This window comes from Rhincodon typus, chromosome 21 (genome assembly GCF_021869965.1).
Source record: "Rhincodon typus isolate 14 chromosome 21, sRhiTyp1.1, whole genome shotgun sequence".
In the NCBI taxonomy this organism is placed as follows: domain Eukaryota; kingdom Metazoa; phylum Chordata; class Chondrichthyes; order Orectolobiformes; family Rhincodontidae; genus Rhincodon; species Rhincodon typus.
In genome coordinates, this window is record NC_063352.1 from 45,064,924 (window position 1) to 45,089,538 (window position 24,615).

Sequence of the window (24,615 nt, forward strand, 5' to 3'; positions counted from 1 at the left end):
GAACAACAAACCATTTCTTGAACAAGAATCTACTCAAAATACATCATGACATTGCACATATTGGAGTCCTATTCTTGAGTGGAGAAATAGTCACAAAATCCTACTTGTGACAAAATAGATGTACTGTTTTTTTTGCTTTCTAGGTGTCCTTGCCACCTAATTATCTTTTAAACTTGTTTTTAGATGTTTTTGTATTTGTCCCAAGGAACCTTTTCACCCAGAAGCATTTGCAAATTACTTTTTTCCTCTTCATTTCACTTTTTGTTAATCCAATTGGGTTCAAGCTGGTTTAGTTTGATCTTGTTGATTTGAAGTATATATTTTGTCTGCATTCTCAACATTATCCATTAATGTTATTTCACTACAGCTGAAGTGTTGCTGAACACCCTTTTCCAATCCATTTACTTTACTTCATCTGATTTCATTAAATTGCTCCTCATTTCAATAAATGTAACCCTTTTAAACTTGTATCTGGCTTTTCTCCTTTTTATATCTAAATCTCTTGTAACTGTCTATTTTGTGTAAACTGTTAAGACCATTCATAAATATAAAGTTAAAGAGAGTTGATTCTCCTGGTATCTTGACTCACTAAGTCGTGAAGTAGTCACACAGTGCATTTACCAACTCTGACTCAGTGCTGTTTGGGATTTTCCTGATTATATTTAGTTGAGTTGTAATCTTTTTTTCTTGCATAGTACTTTATTTCTTTAATAAGTCCAGTTCCTTACATTGACTTATTTGTCTGTAGCATGCCGTAGTGTCAGTATGATTTTCTTTTTCATGTTTCAGATGTCTAACCAAGGTGGTTAGCTTTGTTGCTGCTCACCCTTGCACAGGCTGAATTACATTTAACTTCCCAATACTTTGGCATACAAGGTTACATCTTTGCTTTTTCTGTCTACAATGTGTCTGGAAGTTAATGCCATCCTCTGGATTTAGCTATTTTTCTGATATTCCCACTACAAAATAGTTCTTATCAAGGTTCCAGTATCTTTAATTATAATGCTTTCATCTTTTTGTAGGTTGACTGAAATTTATTCCCTAGTGTCTAATTATTTTGATCTTAGACTTCATTGTATTTGTGAAAGTCTAGATTTATACATAATTCCCAACTTTTGACCCCATATCTGTTCTGTCACAAAGTCTGCCTACTTCTAGTTCTGTGACATCAATTTGACTGAAAACAAAAATACTAGAATACTACAGGCAGCATCAGTTTTTGTTTTCAGTACAGATTTCAGCATCTGCAGTAATTTGCTCCTGTAACATCAATTTCCTTGTCTCATCTGACAAAGCTTTCATTTATCCCTTTATGACTTCCAGATGTGACTGTCCATTACACCCCTGGCTTCCCTCCCATCTTTCTCCTTTTGGAAACTTTTAATTGATCCAAAATTTCACTCCCTGTACGTTATCTTGCGTCATCTCATTTATCATTCCATTTGTTTGCTGATCAACTTTGGCTCCTAGTACTCCAGTGCCTCCATTTGGAAACCTTAACATTTAGATCTCAGAAGGCCTGTAATCCTGCAAGGAAATCTTTGCTCCTCTGATTCTGTGCGTTTGTGCATCCGTGCATTCAATACACATTGGATGACTGTGCTGCTAGCTCCCTGATACCTAGCACTCTGAAATCTGCACCCAAACCCCACTTCTACATTGTGTTTCATCCTGAAACACACGCCATGATCTTTACCTGCTGGGCCTGCAGTCACCCGTCAGTCATCGTAAAGCACCACAATCTGTCTGAATCCATGAGTTTTTGTGTCTTCATTGTAACAGAATACATCTGGATGCTAAGGGATCAGGAAAGACTTTTATCTACTATTTCACACTGTTGCAAACTCAAGAAAATGACAGGGGAAAAGCAGGGGATTTAAAAATGATGAACCACAGTTTCCAGATTGGTGGTATATTTCATCTCCTGTATTTAACTTCCTCTGCTTGTAAGTCAGTTAATTAGTTTCTGCTAGGATTTTAAACAAAAAGGAAAATTGATCTATTTTAGGAATGTGTTTTTTCTAGTAATTGTAGTCCTTATTTTTATTGTACATTTTATGATAACTTCAAGGTAGATTGTTAATCACATATTACGTTTCTTTGTTCCCCAAAGGCCACTGTTTACACAGACAATCTGCCCAAGTGAAAACAGACAAGGACAGCTTAAGGGAATGGAGTGAGGTAAGATTAAAATATACTGAAGAAGTTTTTTGTCATTTAACTGTATCAAGATTTGGATGATTTAGGAATTTTGTTTATTGTACCAATCTCTCAAAATCTCCTTGCATCTGTCCCCTTCAGTATATTATTATAGCTTCATTTTGCATTAAGACTGAATAAAATAAATCGTCTTCTTTCAAAGCGAAATGACAGTTCATCTAAATTGAAATCAAACCAAGTGATTAAGTGGCAACCTGTATTTTAGGATTGTGAGATAGTTTATCTGAACAGCATTTTGCTACCGAATGGAATGCTGACAGCTTAAGCGAGTACATTTGGAAGACATAGTAACTGTAAAATTTAAATGTTGGTGTGTTTGAGGTCCATCTATTTTAATTGTATTGTGATTTTGATTTCTCTGGTGTGAGTGGTTTACCTTTACATTTCTTTCTGTCTCTTGCAGATGCTGTAATTCCTAAAGCCATCATATGTGAGGGTGTCCCAGTATATTTCAATCTTCTGTAATTAAAAACAAAGTGCTGGAAAAACTTTGCAGGTCAGACAGCATTTGCTAGGGGAGAGAAACTGAGTTAGCATTTCAGGTCAGTGATCCCTCATCAGAACAGGAAAAAGTTAAGGATATAACAGTTTATAAGCAAGCAGGTGGGTGGAGTAGGGTGAGAAGGACGCAAGGGAAGGTCTCTGATTGCATCGAGAGCAAGAATGACCAAATAACGGAAGGAGTGATGATTAAAGACAGCGGGAAATGCTAGGGGGCAATAATAAATAAAAGTTTACCCAGTGTAGGTTTAAAGGCAATGGTATTACTGAGCCACTATCAGGATGTGTTTAAAAAATGGAAGTTGTAGTTATGAGCAGAAGTTGTTGAACTCCTTGGTTGAAGATGGTAGGTGAAATGCCTCAACAAAAGATGTGGTACTATTCCTTGAAGCTGTACTGAGTTTCATTTAAACAATGATAGAGGCCAGAACAGGATGAAGAATGCAAGCGGCAAGTGACCAGAATGCATGTCTCTGGCGTTGAATCTCCTGTTTTACTTGGGATGGTACTGAGAGAGGAGAATGAATATTGGAGTAATTGAAGAAGAATCGAGGATGCTTTGGAGGGAATGGTGCTTAAGCAGTGCTTAAAAGATGGGGAGGTGAAAATTGTGACATTGCTGTGAATCTTGGTATTTAAAAAGGTTAATTAAATTAAGAGGCTGATGGAGTGCGCAATGAGGACAAAGGGAATCCTACTGTCATTTTGTGAGGTGGACAGAACGAATAAGGGTTTCATTATAGGATAAATTGGATGAACAAAGTCTGATTCATCAAGTAGAAGAGAAGCTTTCAATCAGGAAAATTGAAGCAGCAAGGTCAAGTATTAAAATGGATGTGACTGAAGTGGAGAAACTAGGAGAATGGAGTAGAACACTTACAGAACGTGAGGTAGATGGAAGTGTAATCAAGATAGCTTGTATATTGCAAATCAGTGAGCTTATAATAGATATTGATAACAGCCAATCCTGATTTGCAGGCTCTGAATAACATTTTACTATGTTCTATATCTATACTATGTGAATTATGGATACTTCTTTCTTTCTTCAGTATCTGGTCTGCACTATGGTTATTCTTAATTTGGCATATTTAGCAACTATGAAATGAAGATAGAATGAATGTCAATTATCTGTATTTGTCTTTGATGCTAGCTTCACTGTAACATTCTGGTCTTAATTATTTACCTGTAAAGTAAACAATTTTCTCTTCATTGCCATCACCTACATTCTAAAGTATAAATCTGCATGCTAGCCTCCATTGTGCAAAACTGACTTAAACCACCTCCACATCTGACTGAACCACGTGACTCTGTGAAGAATTTTCCCTTATTTCCTGCACTACTGATCATTTCCTGACTGACTATTTGAGCTGCAGCACTAGGGAGAGCACACCCTGCACGTGTCCAGAAGCAGTGTTACTCTCAGTTAATCAATCCATGATAGTTTAAAGTGGGAGATGCCTTTTTAATTTATTGCTGCAGGGTGGCACAGTGGTTAGCACTGCTGCCTCACCGCATCAGGGACTTGGGTTCGATTCCATCTTTGCAACTGTGTGGAGTTTGCATGTTCTCCCTGTGTCTGTGTGAGTTTCCACCAGGTACTCCAGGTTTCTCCCACAGTCCAAAGATTTGCACATTAGGTGGATTGGCTATGTGAAATTAACCGTGGTGTTTAGGGATGTGGAGGTTAGATGCGCTAGCCATGGGAATTACAGGGTTAATGGGATAGGGAGGGGGATGGGTCTGGGTGGGATACTCTTTGGAGGGTCGGTGTGGACTTGTTGGGCTAAATAGCCTGCTTCCACCCTCTATGGATTCTATGTAGACAGACATCCTGAATTTCAGATGAAAGCTGAACTAACAAGTAAATTAAAATAGAATCATTTTAGGATTGTCTGTTGCCTAAAGCATTCACATTATTATTAAAATTCTCATTGGAAATATATACGGTCTGCTTTTTTAATAGGACTTTTTGCAGATTCTTTCAAAAAGACTTTGAGGAACGTCACAATATATGGGTTTCCTCCATCTTCATTGACTTTCACAATTTTCTATAAATTAATATGTTTTTTGGATTTTCGTGAAGCCTCTGGGCACACTTAGCAATGTTCCTAGCACAATGGCCTTTATTGTCTCCAATTCTTTGGTATTTTGAATATTAAATCAATTAATAGTTGAAGGATCAATAACATGGGCATTATTTTAAAGTGGAAGACAGGATGTTTAGAGGGGATTTGAAGAAAAACTTTTTCACCGAGAGGGTGGTGGGGATCTGAAATGCACTGCCTGGGAGGATCGTTGAGGTGGGAAACCTCACAATCTTTAAAACGTACTTGGATGAGCACTTGAAATGTCAAAACATTCAAGGCCATGGGCTGAGTGCAGGTGGTACCGAATTTTTGGTGGTACAAATGGCCCCTTCTCTCCTATGTGATTCTATGATTCTAAGAGTTAAGGAATAAACACCATTACGCTTTTAAAAATCATTGCCCAATGTGTGATTCCAAAACACAGTTGTGGGATTAACAACCCTAGTAACAACCAACTGACTGAGATGGGAATTGCCTCCACAAAGTCTATCCAACTTGCTCAGTCGTGTTTCATAAAACTGCATAAAAATTAATGAAATCACTCATGCCATTCTGTACGTCTGTGATACATTGTAAATTCTACAAGTTTATCCTGATAATAAAGCAAAAACTGAAATGACATTTGCTGCTCTGCAGCCAGCCAGCACCATGGATGTTCCTGCTGTTGAACAGAAAGAGTTCACGGTCAGTTACACATGGACTGGCAACAGCAGTGCTGGCATGTGTAGTTGTTTCTCTCACGTTTCTAGTCAGTGGCAGGAGTTACTGCTCCTTAAATGTTTTTGCCTTGAACAAATTGTAGGAGCTTATGAACTTCTCTGTAGACATTCAGACTATCTGTCAACCTGTCTCTTCTGCTTCCATCCTTTCCAGTGAGCCACCAAACCAAACTTCCACCTCAATCTTGCACTTGCCGGAAGCTCTAAATCTGTATCCTCTATAGGTTTTCTCCCCTAGTGTCATTGAGCCCATCTCATTGATGATCTGACTTGATGCTCCCTTGACCCTCATTCCACTAAATTGCTGACCACTGAACCTTGTGTCTGACTGACATTGTAAGTTGCCCCCTCTCCTCATCACTGTCTCTATCCTTTCCAAAGTCATCATCTCTATCTTCAAAAAATACTGTCTTGGCCCCTCTCTGCTTCCAGACTGTCACCCATTTCTAATTTCCCTCTCCTCTCCAAAATCCTTGAATATGTGGTCATCTCTTGCACCAATTCATATGAATCTCTGTGTCAGGTTTCTATCCACTCACAGCAGAACAATGGGCTAACAAAAGTCATAAACTATATCCTCTGTGACTGCAACCATGATGCACTATCTAAATACATGTTGCTGAAAATGAAAACAGAAATGTGATCCCAGAATTGAGCATGGTGGCTCAGTGGTTGGGGCGGCATGGTGGCTGAGTGGTTAGCACTGCTGCCACACAGCGCCAGGGACCCAAGTTCGATTTCAGCCTTGGGTGACTGTCTGTGTGGAGTTTACACATTCTCCCTGTGTCTGTGTGGGTTTCCTCTGGGTTCTCTGGTTTCCTTTCATGGTCCAAAGATGTGCAAGTTAGGTGGATTGGCTATGCTAAATTGCCCATAGTGTCTAGGGTGGAAAATGCAAGTATAGGATAAGGGATTGGGTCTGGTTGGGCTGCTCTTCAGGGGGTTGGTGTGGACTCAATGGGCCAAATGGCCTGCTTCCACTATAGGGACTTTAGGATGACCACATTTGAAGTGACAAAATATTTTAGGTTAACTACACAGTATATATCAAGCATGGGTTGTAAGGTATCCTGTTTCACTTTTCCAAGGCCCTATATTTGTTCTGTCTAAGAAGTGTTCTGGGAAGGCTCAGGATTATAAGTGACCATAATTTTGGAAGAGCTACTTCTATGTTTGCTGAGATGACTGGCAGGTGTGCGAATGCTTGTCTTAAAGCACATGGGCTAGTTCAGCTCTTGCTGCTAATTGTAAAAACGTGTGCCCTGCTGCTGATTTTTGCATTAAATATACAGTAAATCCTTTATATCTGTGAGTTCATGACTTGTGAATTTGCCTATCCACATTAAAAAGTAAGAAGCAACAAAATTCAACATTGACGGCAAAACCCACATATCCGCAATTTTTAATCTGTATTTTTAATGGGCTCTGCATTTGTAAATTTTCATAATTTGTGGGGTTTCTCAGAAACTGAATCCTTGCGGATACAGAGGAATGACTGTACAAATGAATCTCCACTTAAACATCTCTCAACCAAAAGAAATTATTCTTGACCTGGGATTAAATACTGAGGGTTCTTGAATGTATTTCTGTGAGCCACTTAAAATACCAGGCTCCAAAAGAGATTTCCTCAAATGAGAAAGAAATCTGGTCACAGTTTATCTGCAGGCCAGGGACACTACATCAATAAAAGCAAATATTCGGACCTGCTCCATTGCCAGCAGAGCTAAAATGTCTTTACAAATGCAGTCAAATCAGCATGGTATGGAAACTGCTCTTCTCAAAAACCGCAAGCTACAGAGTCATGAGTTCCACCTCGACCATCACAAAACCAGCCTTTTATCCATCGACCCCAGCTATACTTCCTGCTGCCTCGGGAAAGCAACCAATCAACCCAGCTCTTACACTCTCTTCCACCCTCTTCCGTCGGGCAGAAGATATACAAGTTTGAATAGATGTACGAACAGATTCAAGAACAGTTTCTTCCCCGCTGTTATCAGATTTTCAAACAGACCTCTCAAATGTTAAAGCAGATCTCCCTCCGTCTCTGCACTTTTTCTCTATGGTTGTAACACTGTATTCTGCACTTTGTTCTGCTATCTTGATGCATTTTGTATGGTACAATCTGCCAGCATAGCACACAAAACAACACTTTTCACTGTTTCTCAGTACATGTGACAACAATAAATCAAATAAAATCAATAAAGTTTAATGTGTCAAAGTGCTCCTCACACAGGCAACTTTTTATCAAAATATACTGTAGATTCGCAAATGTATCTTTTTAAGAACAGAATAAAATGTATTACCAAATCTGTTGCTCAAGTAGCTTCTTTGTTTTATAGGTAGTTGATTTAAACAAAGCTGACCAAAATGTGTTAATGGACTTTGATGAAAAACATGATCAATATCTGATACTCCTTCAATGCAGAAACAGGTAACATGTGGGTGTTTTTCATCCTGACTCCTTTATTTCCTTAAATGCATTTGGGTATTTTAATTCATTAGAAAAATAGAATGAAATTGTTGAATATGAAGGTGTCACTTTGTCATGCTTTTTAAGCAGGTTCTGAATGTTTGCAATGAGATTGTGCTATCTCCTTAATCACCATGTCAGATTTCTCAATCCTACTACCAATGCTATTTGATCATACCTTTCTTGTAGTCCAACTTTTTAATGAAATTTAGCTGAACTAAAAGTGAATGTCGCTTTCCTGTTTTTTGCCCTATTTTAAGTTTAAGGAAGGGAAAACTGTTTTGGGTTATAATTTTTGCTGTGTGAGACAGCTCCACCTTTAATCTTACGTATAGCATTCAAGCAGTCTCTGAGTGCTTTTCTATCCCTATCCCTTTAAGGGTTGATACTTTCAGAAAATAAAGCAAAATATTGGCATTGAAATGTAAAATAAAAACAAAAAAACTGGCAATTCCTCGACTTTGAAATGAAGAATAAAGATTTAAATTCTTCTTGTACACATGTTGATCACTATGCAGATATCCAAAATTAGTCTTGAAGTAGTAAAAACCAAAAGAATTGCAGATGCTGAAAATCAGAAACAGAAACAGAAAAGCTCATCAGGTTTAGCAACATCTGTGGAGAGAAATCAGAGTTAATGTTTTGAGTTCAGTGACCCTTCCTCAGAACAGTGCCTCCTAAATCTATTCCAATTGTGGCCCCATTTTGGTGCGTGAAATTTGCTGAGAGTGGTGGTGGGTGAGGTGTGTAAGGGAGATTTTCAGACCTGTGAGAACAGAAGGATGGAATCAGGAGGGGTGATGCATGGTGGGTATGAGAGGGTGTGAGAGAGGAGAGTTTGGGGAAGGGGTGGTAGTTCCTGGTTAGTCTGCTGGTTTTAAATAAAATGCACCTATTGTTTGTGGGTTTGCAAGACAGCAGTCAGGCCTCAGGGTCCAAAGCCAGTATTTAAAAATCTCCGATGATTTGAAGGGCCCACGCAACTGTTTCTATTTGGTCAGAGCTGCATGGCAGCCATTTCTGCCTCAGAGCTCATGACCCCAAAATTTCGACATCTGGCCTCATTGGTGCCATGACCCACAATTTGGTTTGGGAAGCCCTATCTCAAAGGGTTATTTTTAGTTTTAAAAATACTTAATTAATTAATTGATCCAAATTAACAGGTTTCATCTTTGCAATTTTTTTCTCTATTCTGAAAGGTCTTTTTGTCAAAAACCATGACCTGCAATTCTGATCAACCTGTGACTCTCAGCTTCATTTTGCCCGCTTATTTCCACTGTGATCCTTGTCATTGGAATTAATTTCTTTCCAGTTGAGTAGCAGTTCAGAGCAGAAAAGAAAATAGTTTCCTCTAATTAAAGTCATGGAGATTGCACAGAAAAAGGCAGTTGGCTTATTGTGTATGCACCAGTCAAAAGCAAGCACCTAACTATTCTAATCCTATCTTCCAGCATTTGGCCCATAGCATCCTATGCCTTGACATCAGAAGTACACATCTAAATACTTCTTAAATGTTATGAGGATTTCTTCCTCTGTCACCCTTACAAGCAGTGAGTTCCAGATTTCCACAACTCTGTGGGGTGCAAAAGGTTTTTGTCATACGTCCTGTAAACCTTCTGCCCCCTTAACTTAAATGTATGCTCCCTGTACATTGATCCCTCCGTCAGGGAGAAAGTTCATTCCAAAACCCTACCTTCCTATCTACCCTATCCATGTCCATCATCTCATTCATGTCCCCTTTCAAACTCCACTGAGGAAAACAACTCCAGTCTGTCCAATCTCTCTTCTTAACTGAAATTCTCCAGCACAGGCAACATCCTGGTAAATTTCCTCTGACCCTTTTCAGGGCTAAAATGTGGATTCCAGAACTGCACATAGCATTCGAGCTGTGGCCTAACCAACTGGCCTAACTGGATATATTTCAAGCATAACCTCCCTGCTCTTCACCTCTATGGCTTGGCTAATAAAGGCAAGTATACCATATGCTGCCTTAACCACTTTATCAACCTGCCCTAAGAACTTCAGGAACCATTGTGCATGAGTCCTACTGGTCATCATGTATTCCTTTGCCTTGTTTGTCCTGCCAAAGTGCATAACCCTCGCATATCATTTGCTACTGATCGCTCATCTGACCAGCCCAACTATGTCCTCCTGTAATCTAAGACGATCCTCTGCACTCTTTACCACCCCACCAATTTTTACACTGTCTGTGAACTTTCCGATTGTTTACTACGTTTACACACCTACAACATAGTTCAGCATTTTCACATGCTTTGTGGGTTCTGATAAGTCAGATTGTCAGAAATAGCAGATGGTTTTCTGCTTTGGGTCTGTGCCTATTTGGAACTGAGTAAAGTATTAGCATTTTCCTGTTTAGCTTGAATCGCCAATCTGTGTTTTTTTTTGTTGCCTCAGAATCTATATCTTTTGTGTCAGTGATCAAATGTTATTTGACATATATAAGATTTGATACATTGCAGTATCTGAAGTTGTTCACTTGTGAGTTATATTACCCACCCGTGCTTTGCGTAGAAGCCACCATAACAAGTGCCTTTATCCCCTGACTTGAACTGCAGTTCATCCTCGGAATGTCTCTTGAAGTCTTCTACACCTTCTCTCTGTTTAGATCCTATTTTTATAATAGAAAAACCGCACAATTTTGTGAGACTCCTGACTGACATATAGTCATTACCTTTATGTTTAGTCGTAGGGCTAGAATGTACGTTAATTGCTTAACGTATTTGCTGGAATTGTTATCAATGTTGTTGTACCAGTACAGAGTGGCATTTTTATACCAGCCTTGATGGTCCTGAATGAATCTAGCTGTCGATGACCCTCCCACCGCCTCTTCTCTGCCCCATAAGCATGCTATCTTGAACCAATCCTCCCTTATTTTGTAACACATTACAGTTTAGGATTGTATTACCACAGGAATGCTATTGTCTCTCCTTTCCATTCTTATATTTATTCTGTTTATATTTTCATCAAATTAGCTGTATAACCATGACCCAAATGTCTCATTCCACCTGAGTTAAAGCAGTGACTACACTTCAAAAGTATATATTGGATTTAAAGTGTTTTATGATGTCTGATGGTTATGAAAAATGCAGTATAAACACAAGTTTACCTTTCTGATTACTCCTCATTAGTGCTATCCACATCTGTGCTGCACAACAGTTTCTTTAGTCAAGGTAAAAGTAAAATTAAACAAAGTGTTTACAGAGATATTCTTGAGATTACATGGTGGTAGTATTCCAACAAATATATTTCCTAATTAAGCATTAATCCTAATAAGAGGACCCATATACCCCACCACTCAAATAATTTTGGGACTCATTGGTGTTGAAACATTTCCATATCTGCAACTCAGGTTAATTATAAGCAACATTATTTGTTGAATCAAAATATTATGATATTTCTCTATTGGGAAAATTATGCCTTCTCTGAATTGATATGCAGATTTTATTCAGTCTTCAGTTACAGTATGAAAAGACTAAAGTACCCGGGTATTGGCTTGTATTCCATAGTCCAGTAATCTTATGAATATTGTATTGGAATTTTACTGGAAACTCATTATACTATTTGGTTAGATACAGCTCGGTACTGTGAAAAGTGTGCAAAATATAATTATTTCTGATACTAATATTATATAACTTATGCATTTATGAGGTGTGATCAGTAAAATAGTTGATTTTCCAAATTAAAATTAACCAGAGTGCTAATTTTATTTAGGGTATTGAAAAGATTAAAGGCAAAAGATCCTAAAAAGATACAACTAGAACGGTTAGAGCAAGGATTTTCCGTCTATGTAAATGGCGCCAACTCTGAATTAAAGAGACAACCAAGATTTGAAGCAACTTCAAGATCAGTGCGGACAGCTGGTGCGTATTGGCAACAAGTTCTTGTGTTGACCAAGGGAATAAAATACATCCTTTCATCAACAGACGTGATATCATTCTGTTGTCTTTACAGAATAAAGTAGAATATCATTCTTTGTCATTAAAAAAGAAGCTTCAGTCATAAGATGTATACATAGAAGTCTTTTTATTTATTTCATGTTCCCACTACTCTTTGGATTTTAAAAAAGTTCCTCAATTCCCTTTGGAATTCTTAATAACTATCTTATATTGATAGCATCTAGGTATGCTCTTTCCCACAAAAGGAAACATTCCCTATTTATCATTTTTATTAAAACCTTTCATAATTTTAAAGACCTCGATAGGTCATCTTTTGTTCATTTTCTTTCAAGAATAAAGAGACCCAGCATGTTTGTCCTTCCCTAATAGGTATACGCGTACATTTCTAGCATCATCCTTGTGAATATTCTTACACACCCTTTCTAGTGCTTCTATATTCTGTTAATAATATAGCAAACAGAACTGGAAGCTATAACTGCAAACTATGGCCTAAACTGAAAGGTCTGTAATAACCTCCTTCTCTTCAATTATATTCTACAGTTCTATAAATAGATAATGATGGAGTTGTTTCATTTTTAATGTGTCCTTGCTGACTTGTGATACAATATTTCATGATCAATGTACTTGTACTCACAAAATCCCTTTGTCCATCTATCCCATCCAGACTCAGACCTCCTAATTAAGGAGCAACTTCCCTACCCTTCCTAACAATATCTACTATCACACAGTTCGGTTGAACTTAGTTTACCAATTACTTTCCCATTCTACAAATTCACTAATGAACTTATTTCAGTCCTGCTCAATGTTGACAACCACCCTAAGTTTTGTTTCACCTGTAAATTTAGAAATTGTGTTTATGGTTTCAAAGTCCAAATCGTTAATATTAGTTGTGATCAGAAATAGTCCCAGAACTGATCCCTATGGAACATCAGTCCCTACCCTCTACCACTGACCAATCTTTCACCACTGAAGAACCACCCTTTGCTCCCACTATCTGCATTCTGTCTTAACACAGACTAATTATCTATTCTGCCACTCGTCCTGATTCCACATTCTCTAACCATATTCATTAGTCTTTTATGGGGCACTTTACTAAAATTACATCAATGTTACCAATGCCTCTTATCAAGGAGGTTGGTTAACTAAGCCGGCTAGCTAGCTGGTTTGCAATGCAGTGTAATGCTATCAACATGGGTTGAATTCCCACACTGGCTGAAGTTACCATGAAGGATTTTTCTTCTCAACCTCTCCCTGAGGCCTGGTGATTAATAAGAGTGCAGCCCTGTGGTCCTGTAGGTCTATGGAGACTTTACATTTGAATCATAGAATCCCTACAGTGTGGAAACAGGCCATTTGGTCCAACAAGACCACACAGTTTCTGTCAATCTTTAAAAATTCACTAAGTTCTGCTCACCACGCTATAGAAAGGATGTGATTGCACTGGAGGGGTTACAAGGGAGATTCACCAAGATATTACCTGGGATGGAGCATTTCAGCGATGAAGAGAGACAGGATAAGCTCGTTTCAGAGATAGTAGGAACTGCAGATGCTGGAGGGTCTAGGCCCGAAATGTCAGCTTTCCTGCTCTTCTGATGCTGCTTGGCCTGCTGTGTTCATCCAGCTCTACACTTTGTTATCTCAAGATAAGCTTGGGTTGTTTTCTTTGGAGCAGAGAAGGTTAAGGGGGGGACTTGAAAGAGGGGCATAGGATTATGAGGAGCTTGATCAAGGTGAACAGAAAACAACTGTACCCCTTAGTCAAAAGAATCATTAACAAGGGGGCATCATTTTAAAGTGAAAGGCAGGAGGTTTAAAAGGTATTTCAGGAAAAACCTTTTCACCCAGAGGGTTGTGGTGTTCAGGAATGCAGTGCCTGGGAGGACAGTTGAAGCAGTTGACCTCACAATCTTTAAAACATACCTGGATGAACACTTGAAGTGTCATAGCATTAAAGGCTATGGGCCTAGTGCAGGAAAGTAGGACTAGTGTCAGTAGTAGTATATTTTTGGCGGTACAGACTTGATGGGTTCCGGACTGTATGATTTTATTGTTCTATGGAGTTTGGTCAAGCAAGATTTTCCCTTTTGAAATCCATGTTGACAATTCATTGTCACACAATTTGTTCCTAGCTGCTAATTTATTCTATTTTTTTGTAGAAACTCATCAATTTTCCTGCCTCTGATATTAAATTGACTAATTTATTATTCCCTGGACATGTTCGATCCTCAGGTTCTATAAATTATCATTCTGTTTCAAAAATACTGAAGCAAAACAACATTCAAAAAGCACTACTTATAATTTAACATCTGAATATGTCATGCAAGGAGAAAGCACTTGGCACTGACAATAGTAAAGAAGTCAGGGTCCAGAGCAAGTAATACAGGTAGGGATATCAGACCAGAGATCCCTGGATATCGGGGACTTGAAGGAAAGAATAAAGAAAAGAGGGAAGCTTATGAGAACTTGGAGGAGTATATAAGTATATAGCTGAAATTTAGAGGGTAGGTAAACAAAGAGCAGGCATGAAAAAAATTGTCAAGTACTACATGAAGAGCAAAAGTATAGCAAATGAAATAGTTAGGGCTTATTAGGTACCATAATAATAGCCTAGAAAAGGCATAAGCTATTTGGTCCTTTGAGTCAACACTATAATTTAATAAAATCATGCCTGGTTGTGGTCTCAACTCTACATTATTGTCTGCTGTGCATAGTCCTGGACTCCCTTGTCTATTGAGGTGTATGGTCTTCAATGATCATTTTACATCTGCTTTCACAAAATAGAGTCATTCAAATTGGAGAAGAAGAACATGAAATATCTGATGCAGGTAACATATTGAAAAAGGAAGTATGATGTGTGTTTAAGATTTTTGGAAGTGGATAACTCCCCAGGCCTCGATAGAATGTATCCCAAGCTGCTGAAAACATGAGAAGAATAGGAGAAGCTCTGACAGTCATTTTCCAGTACTCTCTGGCTACAGTTCTGGAGAACATTATCCCATTATCCTTTTTTTTAAAGCTGTAATCTAGATGACAACATTATAGGCTAATCATCACAACATTAGGGGTGGGAATATTATTAGGAAAATAGGTAATTATTTGCTTGGATTTTTTAAAAATTCACTCATGGGATATCGGTGTGGCTGGCTGGGTCATCCCTAGTTGCCCCTGAGTAAGTTGTGGTGAGCTACCTATCTGAGCCCCTGCCATCCATGTGTTGTAGCTAGATTCATAATGCTGTTAGGGAGGGAATGATAGGGATAAATCAAAGAGAATCCAGATGGATTTGTTAAGGGACATCCTGTCTGACCAACATGACTGCATTTTCTTTTGAAGAGGTAAAAAGGAGGTTAGATGGCCATAGTGTATTTGTTATGGTCTAAATAGATTTCAACAAAGCTTTTGTAGAATCCCACCTGGCAGACTGGTCGCAAATTAAAAGCCTGTGAGATGTAAGGCAAGGTGGCACGTTGAACTCAGAAGTAGATCAAAAGCTGGAAGCAAAGATAATGATTGACGGATATTTTTGTGATTCCAAAGGGATTCCACAGGGCTCAGTACTGAGTCCCCTTGCTTTTTGTGGTAAAGATTAATGATTTGCATATAGGGAATATAAAAAAGAAGTTTGCAGCAGATTTTTTTAAAGTAATTAGTCACATGGTTGATCATGAAGAAGAAAGCTGGAAACTGCAGGAAGATATCAATGGACTCATCAAACAAGTGGAATAGTGGCAAATGGAATTCAGTCTAGAAAAGTGCAAAGTAATGCGTTTGGGTAAAGCTAACAAGGCAAGGGAATACACAATAAATGATTGTATCCTGAGGAGTGTAAGAACAAAGGGAGGCGATGGCCAATTGGTATTATCGCTGGGCTGTTAATCCAGAGACCCAGATAACATTCTGCAGACCCAGGTTTGAAACCCGCCAAGGCAGATGGTGGAATTTGAATTCAATAAAATATCTGGAATTAAGAATCTGATGATGACCATGAATCCATTGTTGGAAAATCCCATCTGATTCACTAATGTCCTTGAGGGAAGGAAACTGCTATCCTTACCTGGTCTGCCCTACCTGTGACTCCAGACCCACAGTAATGTGGTTGACTCTGAAATTAGGGATGGGCAATAAATGCTACCTAGCCAATGACACCCTCATTTTGTTAATGAATAAAGGGAGTAAAAAAGGGACCTTGGGGTTCACAGATCCCTGTGAAAGCAGCAAAACAATGGTTGAGAAGGAATGTGGGATGTTTTTTCCTTTATTGGTTGAGGCATCAAATACATGATTTGGGAGTTTATTTTAGAACTGTATAAAACACTAATTAGGCGACAGCTGGAGTACTCCTGGCAGTTTACTGGTCTCTGCACGGGATGAAAGATGTGATTGCATGACAGAGGGTACACCAAAGATTTGTGAGGATGTTGCTTGACTGGAGAATTTTAGTTAAGAGGAATGATTGGATAGTAAAGGAACAAAGGAAGCTGAGGGGAAAATGGGAAAGGTTTAGCTAGGTCATTAGGGAAAGGATCTGTTCCTTGCAGTTGAAGACACAGGTTTAATTTTAAGAGGCAGGAGTTTTAAAGGCAATTCGAGGTGGTAGAGATCTAAAACTCAATCCCTAAAAGAGTGGTAGAAGCAGACAATGTTATAACATTTAAGAAAGTACTTAGATATGTACTTGTGGAGGCATTGGCCAATGGTATTAATGCTAGACAACTAAACCAGTAATGTTCGGGGGTCCGGGGTTTAAATATTGTCATGACAGATAGTGAAATTTGAATTCAATTTTAAAAAATCTGGTATTAAGGGTCTAATGGTGACTGTGAAACCATTGTTATTTGTCAGAAAAACCCGCTTGGTTCACTAATGTTCTTGAAGTAAGGAAATCTGCTGTCCTTACCTGGTCTGGTCTACATATGACTCCAAACCTGCTGCATGAAGCTAGATCAGTTTAGGATATCTCGTTGGCATGGACAAGTTCGACTGGTGGGTCTGTTTCCATGCTGTATTATTGTATGACTTTCTCTTCTGAAAGCTACCCAAGTTAAAAGTTATTGTCCATGTAAATTTCTCCAAAACTTGATCCGACCTATTCTAGCAATCTCTTCCAGGTGCTTATAGAAGCTCAGCTTCTACCACAGTTCCTCATACTCAGGATTATTGATGGTTGCCACCCCTTGCTGCATGGTTTTTATTTCAGTCAACTTCCCCTTACTATCTAGAATTCTCATCTAAAACTACATTAAGTTTTCACTTTCAGAGCATCTTAAAATAATCTGTTGAGAGACTATGATTTTTAAAATCCCTCCATTCTTACTTGATGGTCACAACTTCCCCAATTAAAGAAAGTTATATATATTTACAGCACAGGTCATTATTGGCTGACTCTTAACACCCCTCTGGGCAATTAGAGATGAGCAATAAATGCTGAGCCAGCCAGTGACGTCCTCATCCTATGGATGAATAAAATAAATACACACATCGAATGGTCATAACCTACAAGTCTCTAGACCAGGGAAGTGCAATTAGTCTAGTCGGCCTCTTGTTGGCCTATGTGGATACACAAATCAGAATGTCCTGTGCTGTAAATATCTATGAATTTCCTTAATTGGGGAAAATGTGGCCATCGAGTTAGAATGGACGGATTTTAAGAGGATGGTCTCTCAACAGATTATTTTAAGAGGCTTCTGAAAGTGAAAAGGTAATAGCAAGGTAACATGGTTTTAGATGAGAATTCTAGATAGTAAGGACAAGTTGACTGAAACAAAAACTTCATGTAACAAGGGGTGGCAACCATCAATAATCCTAAGAATGAGGAACTGTGGTAGAAACTGTTCCGAGTTCTGACAAAGGGTCACCAGACCCGAAACATTAACTCTGATTTTTTCTTCATAGATGCTGCCCGACCTGCTGAGCTTTTCCAGCAACTTCTGTTTCCGTTCCTGATTTACAGTATCCGCAGTTCTTTTGGTTTTTATTACTTATTACCTTTATTATTCTCTTCAATTGTTCTTTCATGTTTTATGAGCTAAACCAAAAGCTTTATTTTAAGTCCAAATATTAAAATTATTTATGAGAAATTTAATTTCAGATTCTGCTGCAAGAACAACTTCGCACACTGAAAAGCTTCAAGAATTAGATGAAATAAAACGTAGAACCCAAACTGCACCAGGCAAAGTTCATCGTAAAGGTTGGGTGCAGGTAAAGACAAAGTATGATTGATCCCACAGTATGAGCAGTTTTAAATTTTTGCTGCCTACAGGGAATTTTAAGGCCAGAGTCTACCTGCTTATTCTGCACGACATAAATTTCAGTATATGATAATATGAAACAGATAGTATTGTCGTGGGGTCAGTGCTTCTTTGAATATTAAGGGTGTTCCAACACCACTCCCTTTTCATCCTGTCCTTGGAAGAAACAATCTCACATTGCTTTGGTTTTGATAAATAATCATAGAATCTCTACATTGTGGAAGCAGGCCATTCAGCCCATAGAGTTAACACTGACCCTCTGAAGAGCATCCCACCCAGGCGCAACCCCCTACCCTATACCCGTAACCCTGTATTTCCCATGCTAGTCCACCTAGTCTGTACTTCCCCGGACACTATGGGTAATTTAGCATGGCCAATCCACCTAACCTACACATCTTTGGACTAATACTAGTCAAACTAAAAGCTTTTAGGTGGCTGGCCCTCTTGGGTATTTCCCAAATTTTTTAAGCTGCGCTCTCAATGCGTTTAAATTTTTTTGTCCCAGACTTGTTCCTAATGTCGGTTCAGTTTAATAGTAAGCAGTAAAGCTAAGTCATTAGTATTTGTGAAGAGATCAGAGTACACAAGTTATCTTCTCTTAAACACTCCCATAGAATCAAGAATATTTAATTCCAGTATGATTCATTAGGTTTTGAGATGGCTGATAAGTACAACGGGTGATCTGCAGACAATGTCACGTGTAGGGCGGTGATGTTTGGACATTAGTGCGCTCACTCCGATGTCTCAACAGCCTCTGTGTGCTCTTGACAAAGTCTATGTTTGTTGCCTTCTCACATGAGCCTTTACCATTTCGGTCAGTCACAAGATTTGGACTCAAATGAGTCAATAGAAATTTTTGATCTCTTGAGGGATGCTTTCAGGACATCTCTATCAATTAGAAATTTAGGTTTTTTTGTAAATTATTTAACATCAGCTGAATAATTCTCAATAATTTTTAATATTGTTTCCTCTTCACAATTTACTACACCAAATTTTCTGAAGTTATTGTGTTGCTATATTTAGCTTGAATCAGCTGTTATAAGTTTTATTATGGACTTTGGTAAAATTATTTTGTATTTAAGAGCATAATGGGATACACTATTTAAGGAAAGTTTGGTTGCGATGTCATGAATTAGTTCTGAATTATTTTTTGCAATGCAGAGGAGTATGCAACACGCCCTCCTTTTTTTAGTTGTCCATTTTTGAGCCATTATAGACAGTACAAGGTCAGCTCATTTAAACAACTTGTGGCACTCCAGGTGCTTATAATTGAGGCATCCATCATCCACATAACAGAGCATCAGCCTACATTACTTGCAAGCTGTTGCTTATTGAGCAAATTGGACATGAATAACCTGCACCTTTTGATTCAAGGCCACAGTACTGGAAGTACCCAATGCATTGCATTGTTGGGCCAAAAATGTGGGTCTTGCTCATTCTTCAAGTACAGAAGATATTGTCAGTAAATGTTTCAATGTAACCTTTTTCTCTGCTTGGTCTCTGTTGTGAGTTTTAATGCAAGATTCAGAAAGTTTACCATGGTTCCAGTTCTGATGTCCCTTGTCAGATAGATTCACTTCAGTTCGTTTCCCTGTCTTGCCGTAGTACTTCTTTTCATGGGTTATGGGAGTGGCTGGCAAGGTTGGTATGTGTCGTCCATCTGTAATTACCCTTGAACTGAGTTGCCTGCTGGACCATTTTAAAAGTCAATCACTTTTCTGTAGATCTAGAGCCACATATATGCCAGACTAGGCAGACTTCCTTTCCTAAAGGCCATTAGTGAACCAAATGGTCACTTAAAATAATTGTCAATGGCTTTTAGGCCACCTTTAGACTGGTTTCTACAGCAGATTTTTTTTTAAGTTGGATTTAAATTTTACCCATTGAAACTGTGTCCCTAGCACATTAATTTGGGGCTCTGGATTACTAGTCCAGTGACAATATCACTATGCCACTGTCTTCCTTTATACACTCAAAACTGATAAATTCTGACAGACATGGAGCAAGGCGAACTATTGTGTACCATTGAGATTTGAGTACAATTTTCAGTTCAGATTTTGTATTTGCTAAGGTCTGTTCATTTCTGGTGCAAGTAACGCTTTCATATTATTACAGAGTTCTGTCAATATTAAAACAGAGAAAGGAACGCAGTTGCACCTTGGTCCTCCCATAGATTACTCTGATGATTTTGAAGCTGATGAAAGTGTTGATATGGAGACAGAGGATATACCACGTAATTGTTCTCAGGTAACTTTAAACAAGCCGACAATAGTGAAAAGTTTTGTCTGTCGTAGTATTTTAACAACTTCATTCAGCAGGTGAAGTTTGTATTTGCTGCACTAGGCTGTCTTGCAGAGTGATCACAGGCCAATAGGATCTAAATTTCTTTGGATATTAATTTGTTTCTCTGATTTCTATATGTTTAACCCAACTGGTGTATACACACTAAATGAGCTTGCTCCCACTTTGATTATCTCTTTTCGTGTTACCCTTTATTACTCTAATCTGTTCATCCACCTACAAGCCTTCACCCTTAGGACCCTAAGAATAGGTGGAGGCCATTCAGCCCACCATGCCTTTCCCATCTTTCTAGGTTATGATTGATAATCCTCTCAATGCTATTTGCCTGCACTGACTCCATATCACTTAATGTTGTTAGTCTCCATAATTCTACCAATTTCTTACTTGAACCAACTCAATGATTGACTTCTGTGTAGAGAATTCCATAGACTCATCACCCTCTGAGAGAAGGAATTCCTCCTCATCTCATTAAATGCTTGCCTTTCACCCTGAGAAGTTCCCCTGGTTCTGAGTCACAAGCCAGTGGAAAGGTCCAGTCTATATCCAACCTGTCATGCCCTATGAGAACTTGGTCTTTCTAATTGTGGTCTTTAACATTATAAAGGGGGTTGCCAAGGTAACCACGTTAACTGCATTTCCATTCATGGAGTTAATCCAAATCTCGGGGTCAAATTCAATTAAATAAGGAAGTCTGGCGGAGTTTCTTTACTCAGAAAGAGATTTGAATGTGGAACTTACAGCCGTAAAGATAGTAGAAGTAAATAGCACAGATACCTTTTAAAGGAATCTGGATAAACATGAGCAAGCTCTGGAAATGTCTTTGATGAGCTCAATAAGGATGTCCATTCATGGAGTAATTTATTTATTGAATGAGTGCTGTGATTCATGCATGGTTCTCAACCCATAATGCAATCAACAAACATAGAATTGGACCCCATATACAAACCCATACAGAACAAAACCGGAAATGACACTATTCACCATAACGGACCGGACAGTATAAATTCCAAGCGGAGTAGAATAACATCGCTTCATCGGAAGCCTCACTGATGATGTTACCTAGTATGGTAATGAAACGTCTGAACAAAAACAAGCCAGCTCGGTGAGCAAGTCAACAACCTGAGCTACAAACCTTTGCTAATACTTTGAGGCAACCAATATCATGTCGACAGTTGTCAGTGAACAGATCAAGTGTAGCTAAAAGGGCAGAGGGAGAGTCCAGGTGGAGAGAGAATGTTTGGATGGGAAGAGGACTCTTGTCCAAAGAAATGGGCACAGAGACGAAGATGGCAGAAGAAGAGTTTGATGTCATGTCGTGCCCGAAATTCGTTAAGGTGGGGACACAGAGGAATAAAGCTGAGGCCTTTGCTGAGTACAGAACGTTCAGCATCAGAGAGCAGAAGGTAGGAGGGATGGTGAATACCCGACTGGAGGTGGGGTTGGGGGAGGAGATGGCGTCAGAGGGAAGAGGAGGAGAGGAAGGTTCCAGAGGACCATGGGTATCTCGAAGTTGTTGCATCTTCTGAGCCTTGATGCCTGAAAGGAAAAGAAGAAGTTTCTTGTTAGCATGACGAATGAGCCGGAGGATGAAATGCAACTGTGAAATGGTGCAGCCCTGAGCCAGTGTGATGTGATGCCGTTGGAGAGAAAGGTCGAGAATGTCCATGTGATGCCGCATGGCACTGAGTGTGGATCTCGGGATGCGGTGAGAGCAGCTGTCTGTGGAATGTTGAACGTCATGGAGATTTCTGTGATCCTGGGAGGATTTAAACATAAGGGGAGAAATTTCAGTTGGAATCCACGTGGGGTGAGTCTGAGCCGGAGGCAGTCACTGAGGAATGTCATATGGCCGTGGAAACCAGTTTTAGCAAATACTTGGTCAAACACCAGGCATGACAGTGAAATTAATGTTGGTGGGCAAGAATAAAGATTGGAAACCCCATCAGAGAGAGGAGCAGAATTTCTTCAAGGTTGGCATACCTAGAAGAGATGTGGCAGTGAGTTAAATACTAAATAAAAACCGAAAGAACTGCGGATGCTGTGAATCAGGAACAAAAATAGAAGATGCTGGAAATGCTCAGCAGGTCTGGCAGCATTTGTGAAGAAAAAATCAGAGTTCACATTTTGGGTCCAGTGAGCCTTCCTCAGAACAAATATTTACTGTACTTCACGATATTCATACTTGTAGAGTAATAGAGTCATACAGCACAGAAATGGACCCTTTGGTCCAACCAGTCCATGCCGAACATAATCCCAAACTAAACTAGTCCACCTGCCTGCTCCTGGCCCATATCCCTCCAAACCTTTCCTATTTATATATCCATCCAAATGTCTTTTAAACATTGTATTGTACTTGCATTCACCACTTCATCAGGAAGTTCATTCCACATGCAAACCACCCTCTGTATTCAAAATTTGCACCTGATGTCTTTTTTAAAATCTGTCTCCTCTCACCTTAAAAATGTGCTTCCAATCTTGAAATTCCCCATCTTAGGGAAAAGACAATTACCATCAACTCAATCTGTACCTCTCATTATTTTATAAACTTCTATCAGGTCACCTGTCAACCTCTTGCGCTCCAGTGGAAAATGTCCCAGCCAATCCAGCCTTTCCTTATAACTCAAATCCTACATGCCCAGCAACATCCTGGTAAATCTCTTCTGAACCCTGTCCAGCTTGATAGTATCCTTCCTATAACTGGGTGACCAGAACTGGACACAGTATTCCAGAAGAGGCCTTACCAATGTCCTGTACAACCACAACTTAAAGTCCCAACTCCTTTACTCAAAGGACTGAGCAATGCAGGCATACGTGTCAAATGCCTTTTTAACCATCCTGTCTATATGTGATGCAAACTTTCAAGAAATATGTACCTGCACCCCTAGGTCCCTCTGTTCTACAACACTACCCAAGGCCCTACCATTAATTGTATAAGCCCTATCCTTGCTTTTATACCAAAATGCAATACCCCGCATTTATCCAGACTGAACTCCATCTGCCATTTTTCAGCCCATTTTCTGACATTTTTTAAATGAAGAACCAGGAACTGGTTTTATAATGCATATCCTAATTGAGAGTGTCATATCACTTACGTAATCTTAATTTCTTGCGTGGCCTACTCCTGCTGCTAGATTCTGTGGTTCTACAGTTACATTCCTGTTGCAAACGCTTCAATGTTGTTCTGGACACAGGTCATAGATGGGGGAACCCTATTAACACTGGAAGAATTTTGTATTACTTTAGAGGGTGTTTAGGAAACTAGCTGCTTGAGTTTGGAGCATGTACTACAACAACAGAAACTTGAATTTTCATAGTGCCTTTAAAGAAATGATAGTTTTAAAGGAGCATGAGTGTCGAGCATTTGACTGTTTTACAAAAGAAAGAATGTGGAGGATTTTGGGAAGTGTCTGAAGGCAAAGGGTTTTTGGGAGGGGTCAAAGACAGAGTGTTGTGGGGAAAGGGCGAGGGCACCGTGTTCGGGGAGAGGTGTGAGGCAGTGGGTTTCAGGATGGGTTGAGAGTAGAGAGTTTTGGGGAGGGGGTGAGGATTTCAGGAACGAAGCGTGGGGTTGGGTTTTAGTTAGTGCATGAGGATGTTGAGTTTTGGGGAAGGGAAAGGGCAGAGTGAAGGTAATTCTAAGATACTAAGCCCAATCATTTGATTGATTTTGCTAACGCTTTCAGGAAAAGCACTGGGATTTGTTCCTCTATGTCATTAATATTGTGTTTTTGTTTTTTCAATTACTTGCAGATTCTTGCTGATGATTATTCCAGGATCAGAAACGACCCTTGTTTCCCATCAAAGTCTTCCTTCGTAAAACCTGGAAGGATAGCCGATAACAGCGGCTCTGATGGCAATGAAAAAATACTCCTGAACATGCAAGAAGTTAAGGTATGCACTGGCAGCTAATCCCCAATGAATTTCAGTAGAAAAGAGTTAATTTCTCATTATGCAGTTGGGCATAAATAATATAGCATACACTAAATCTGATAAAAATTCTGTTGTTTATATGTAAGATTTTTAGGTCATCCCGAGCTGCCCATTGTCAGCCATGTAATGGAGTCATTTGTGGGGCAAATCCTAAAGGACGTCACTGTATGATCAAAAAGGAACAGAAGAGAGACTTGTATTTATTTGCCTTACCATTAGATG

General features: G+C 39.1%; 1 protein-coding gene across 1 annotated transcript in view; it reads left to right on the plus strand.

The window, feature by feature from the left end:
• Positions 1–2,118: 2,118 nt before the first annotated feature.
• LOC125485691 (protein KATNIP homolog) overlaps positions 2,119–24,615 on the plus strand; it is a 55,596-nt gene continuing 33,099 nt past the window's right edge. The window contains exons 1-6 of the mRNA XM_048609758.1: positions 2,119–2,181; positions 7,867–7,958; positions 11,730–11,878; positions 18,003–18,112; positions 20,278–20,409; positions 24,214–24,354. Of these exons, the coding sequence (XP_048465715.1) occupies positions 7,903–7,958; positions 11,730–11,878; positions 18,003–18,112; positions 20,278–20,409; positions 24,214–24,354 (588 nt within the window). The 5' untranslated portion in view covers positions 2,119–2,181; positions 7,867–7,902. The remainder of the gene's footprint in view (positions 2,182–7,866; positions 7,959–11,729; positions 11,879–18,002; positions 18,113–20,277; positions 20,410–24,213; positions 24,355–24,615) is intronic.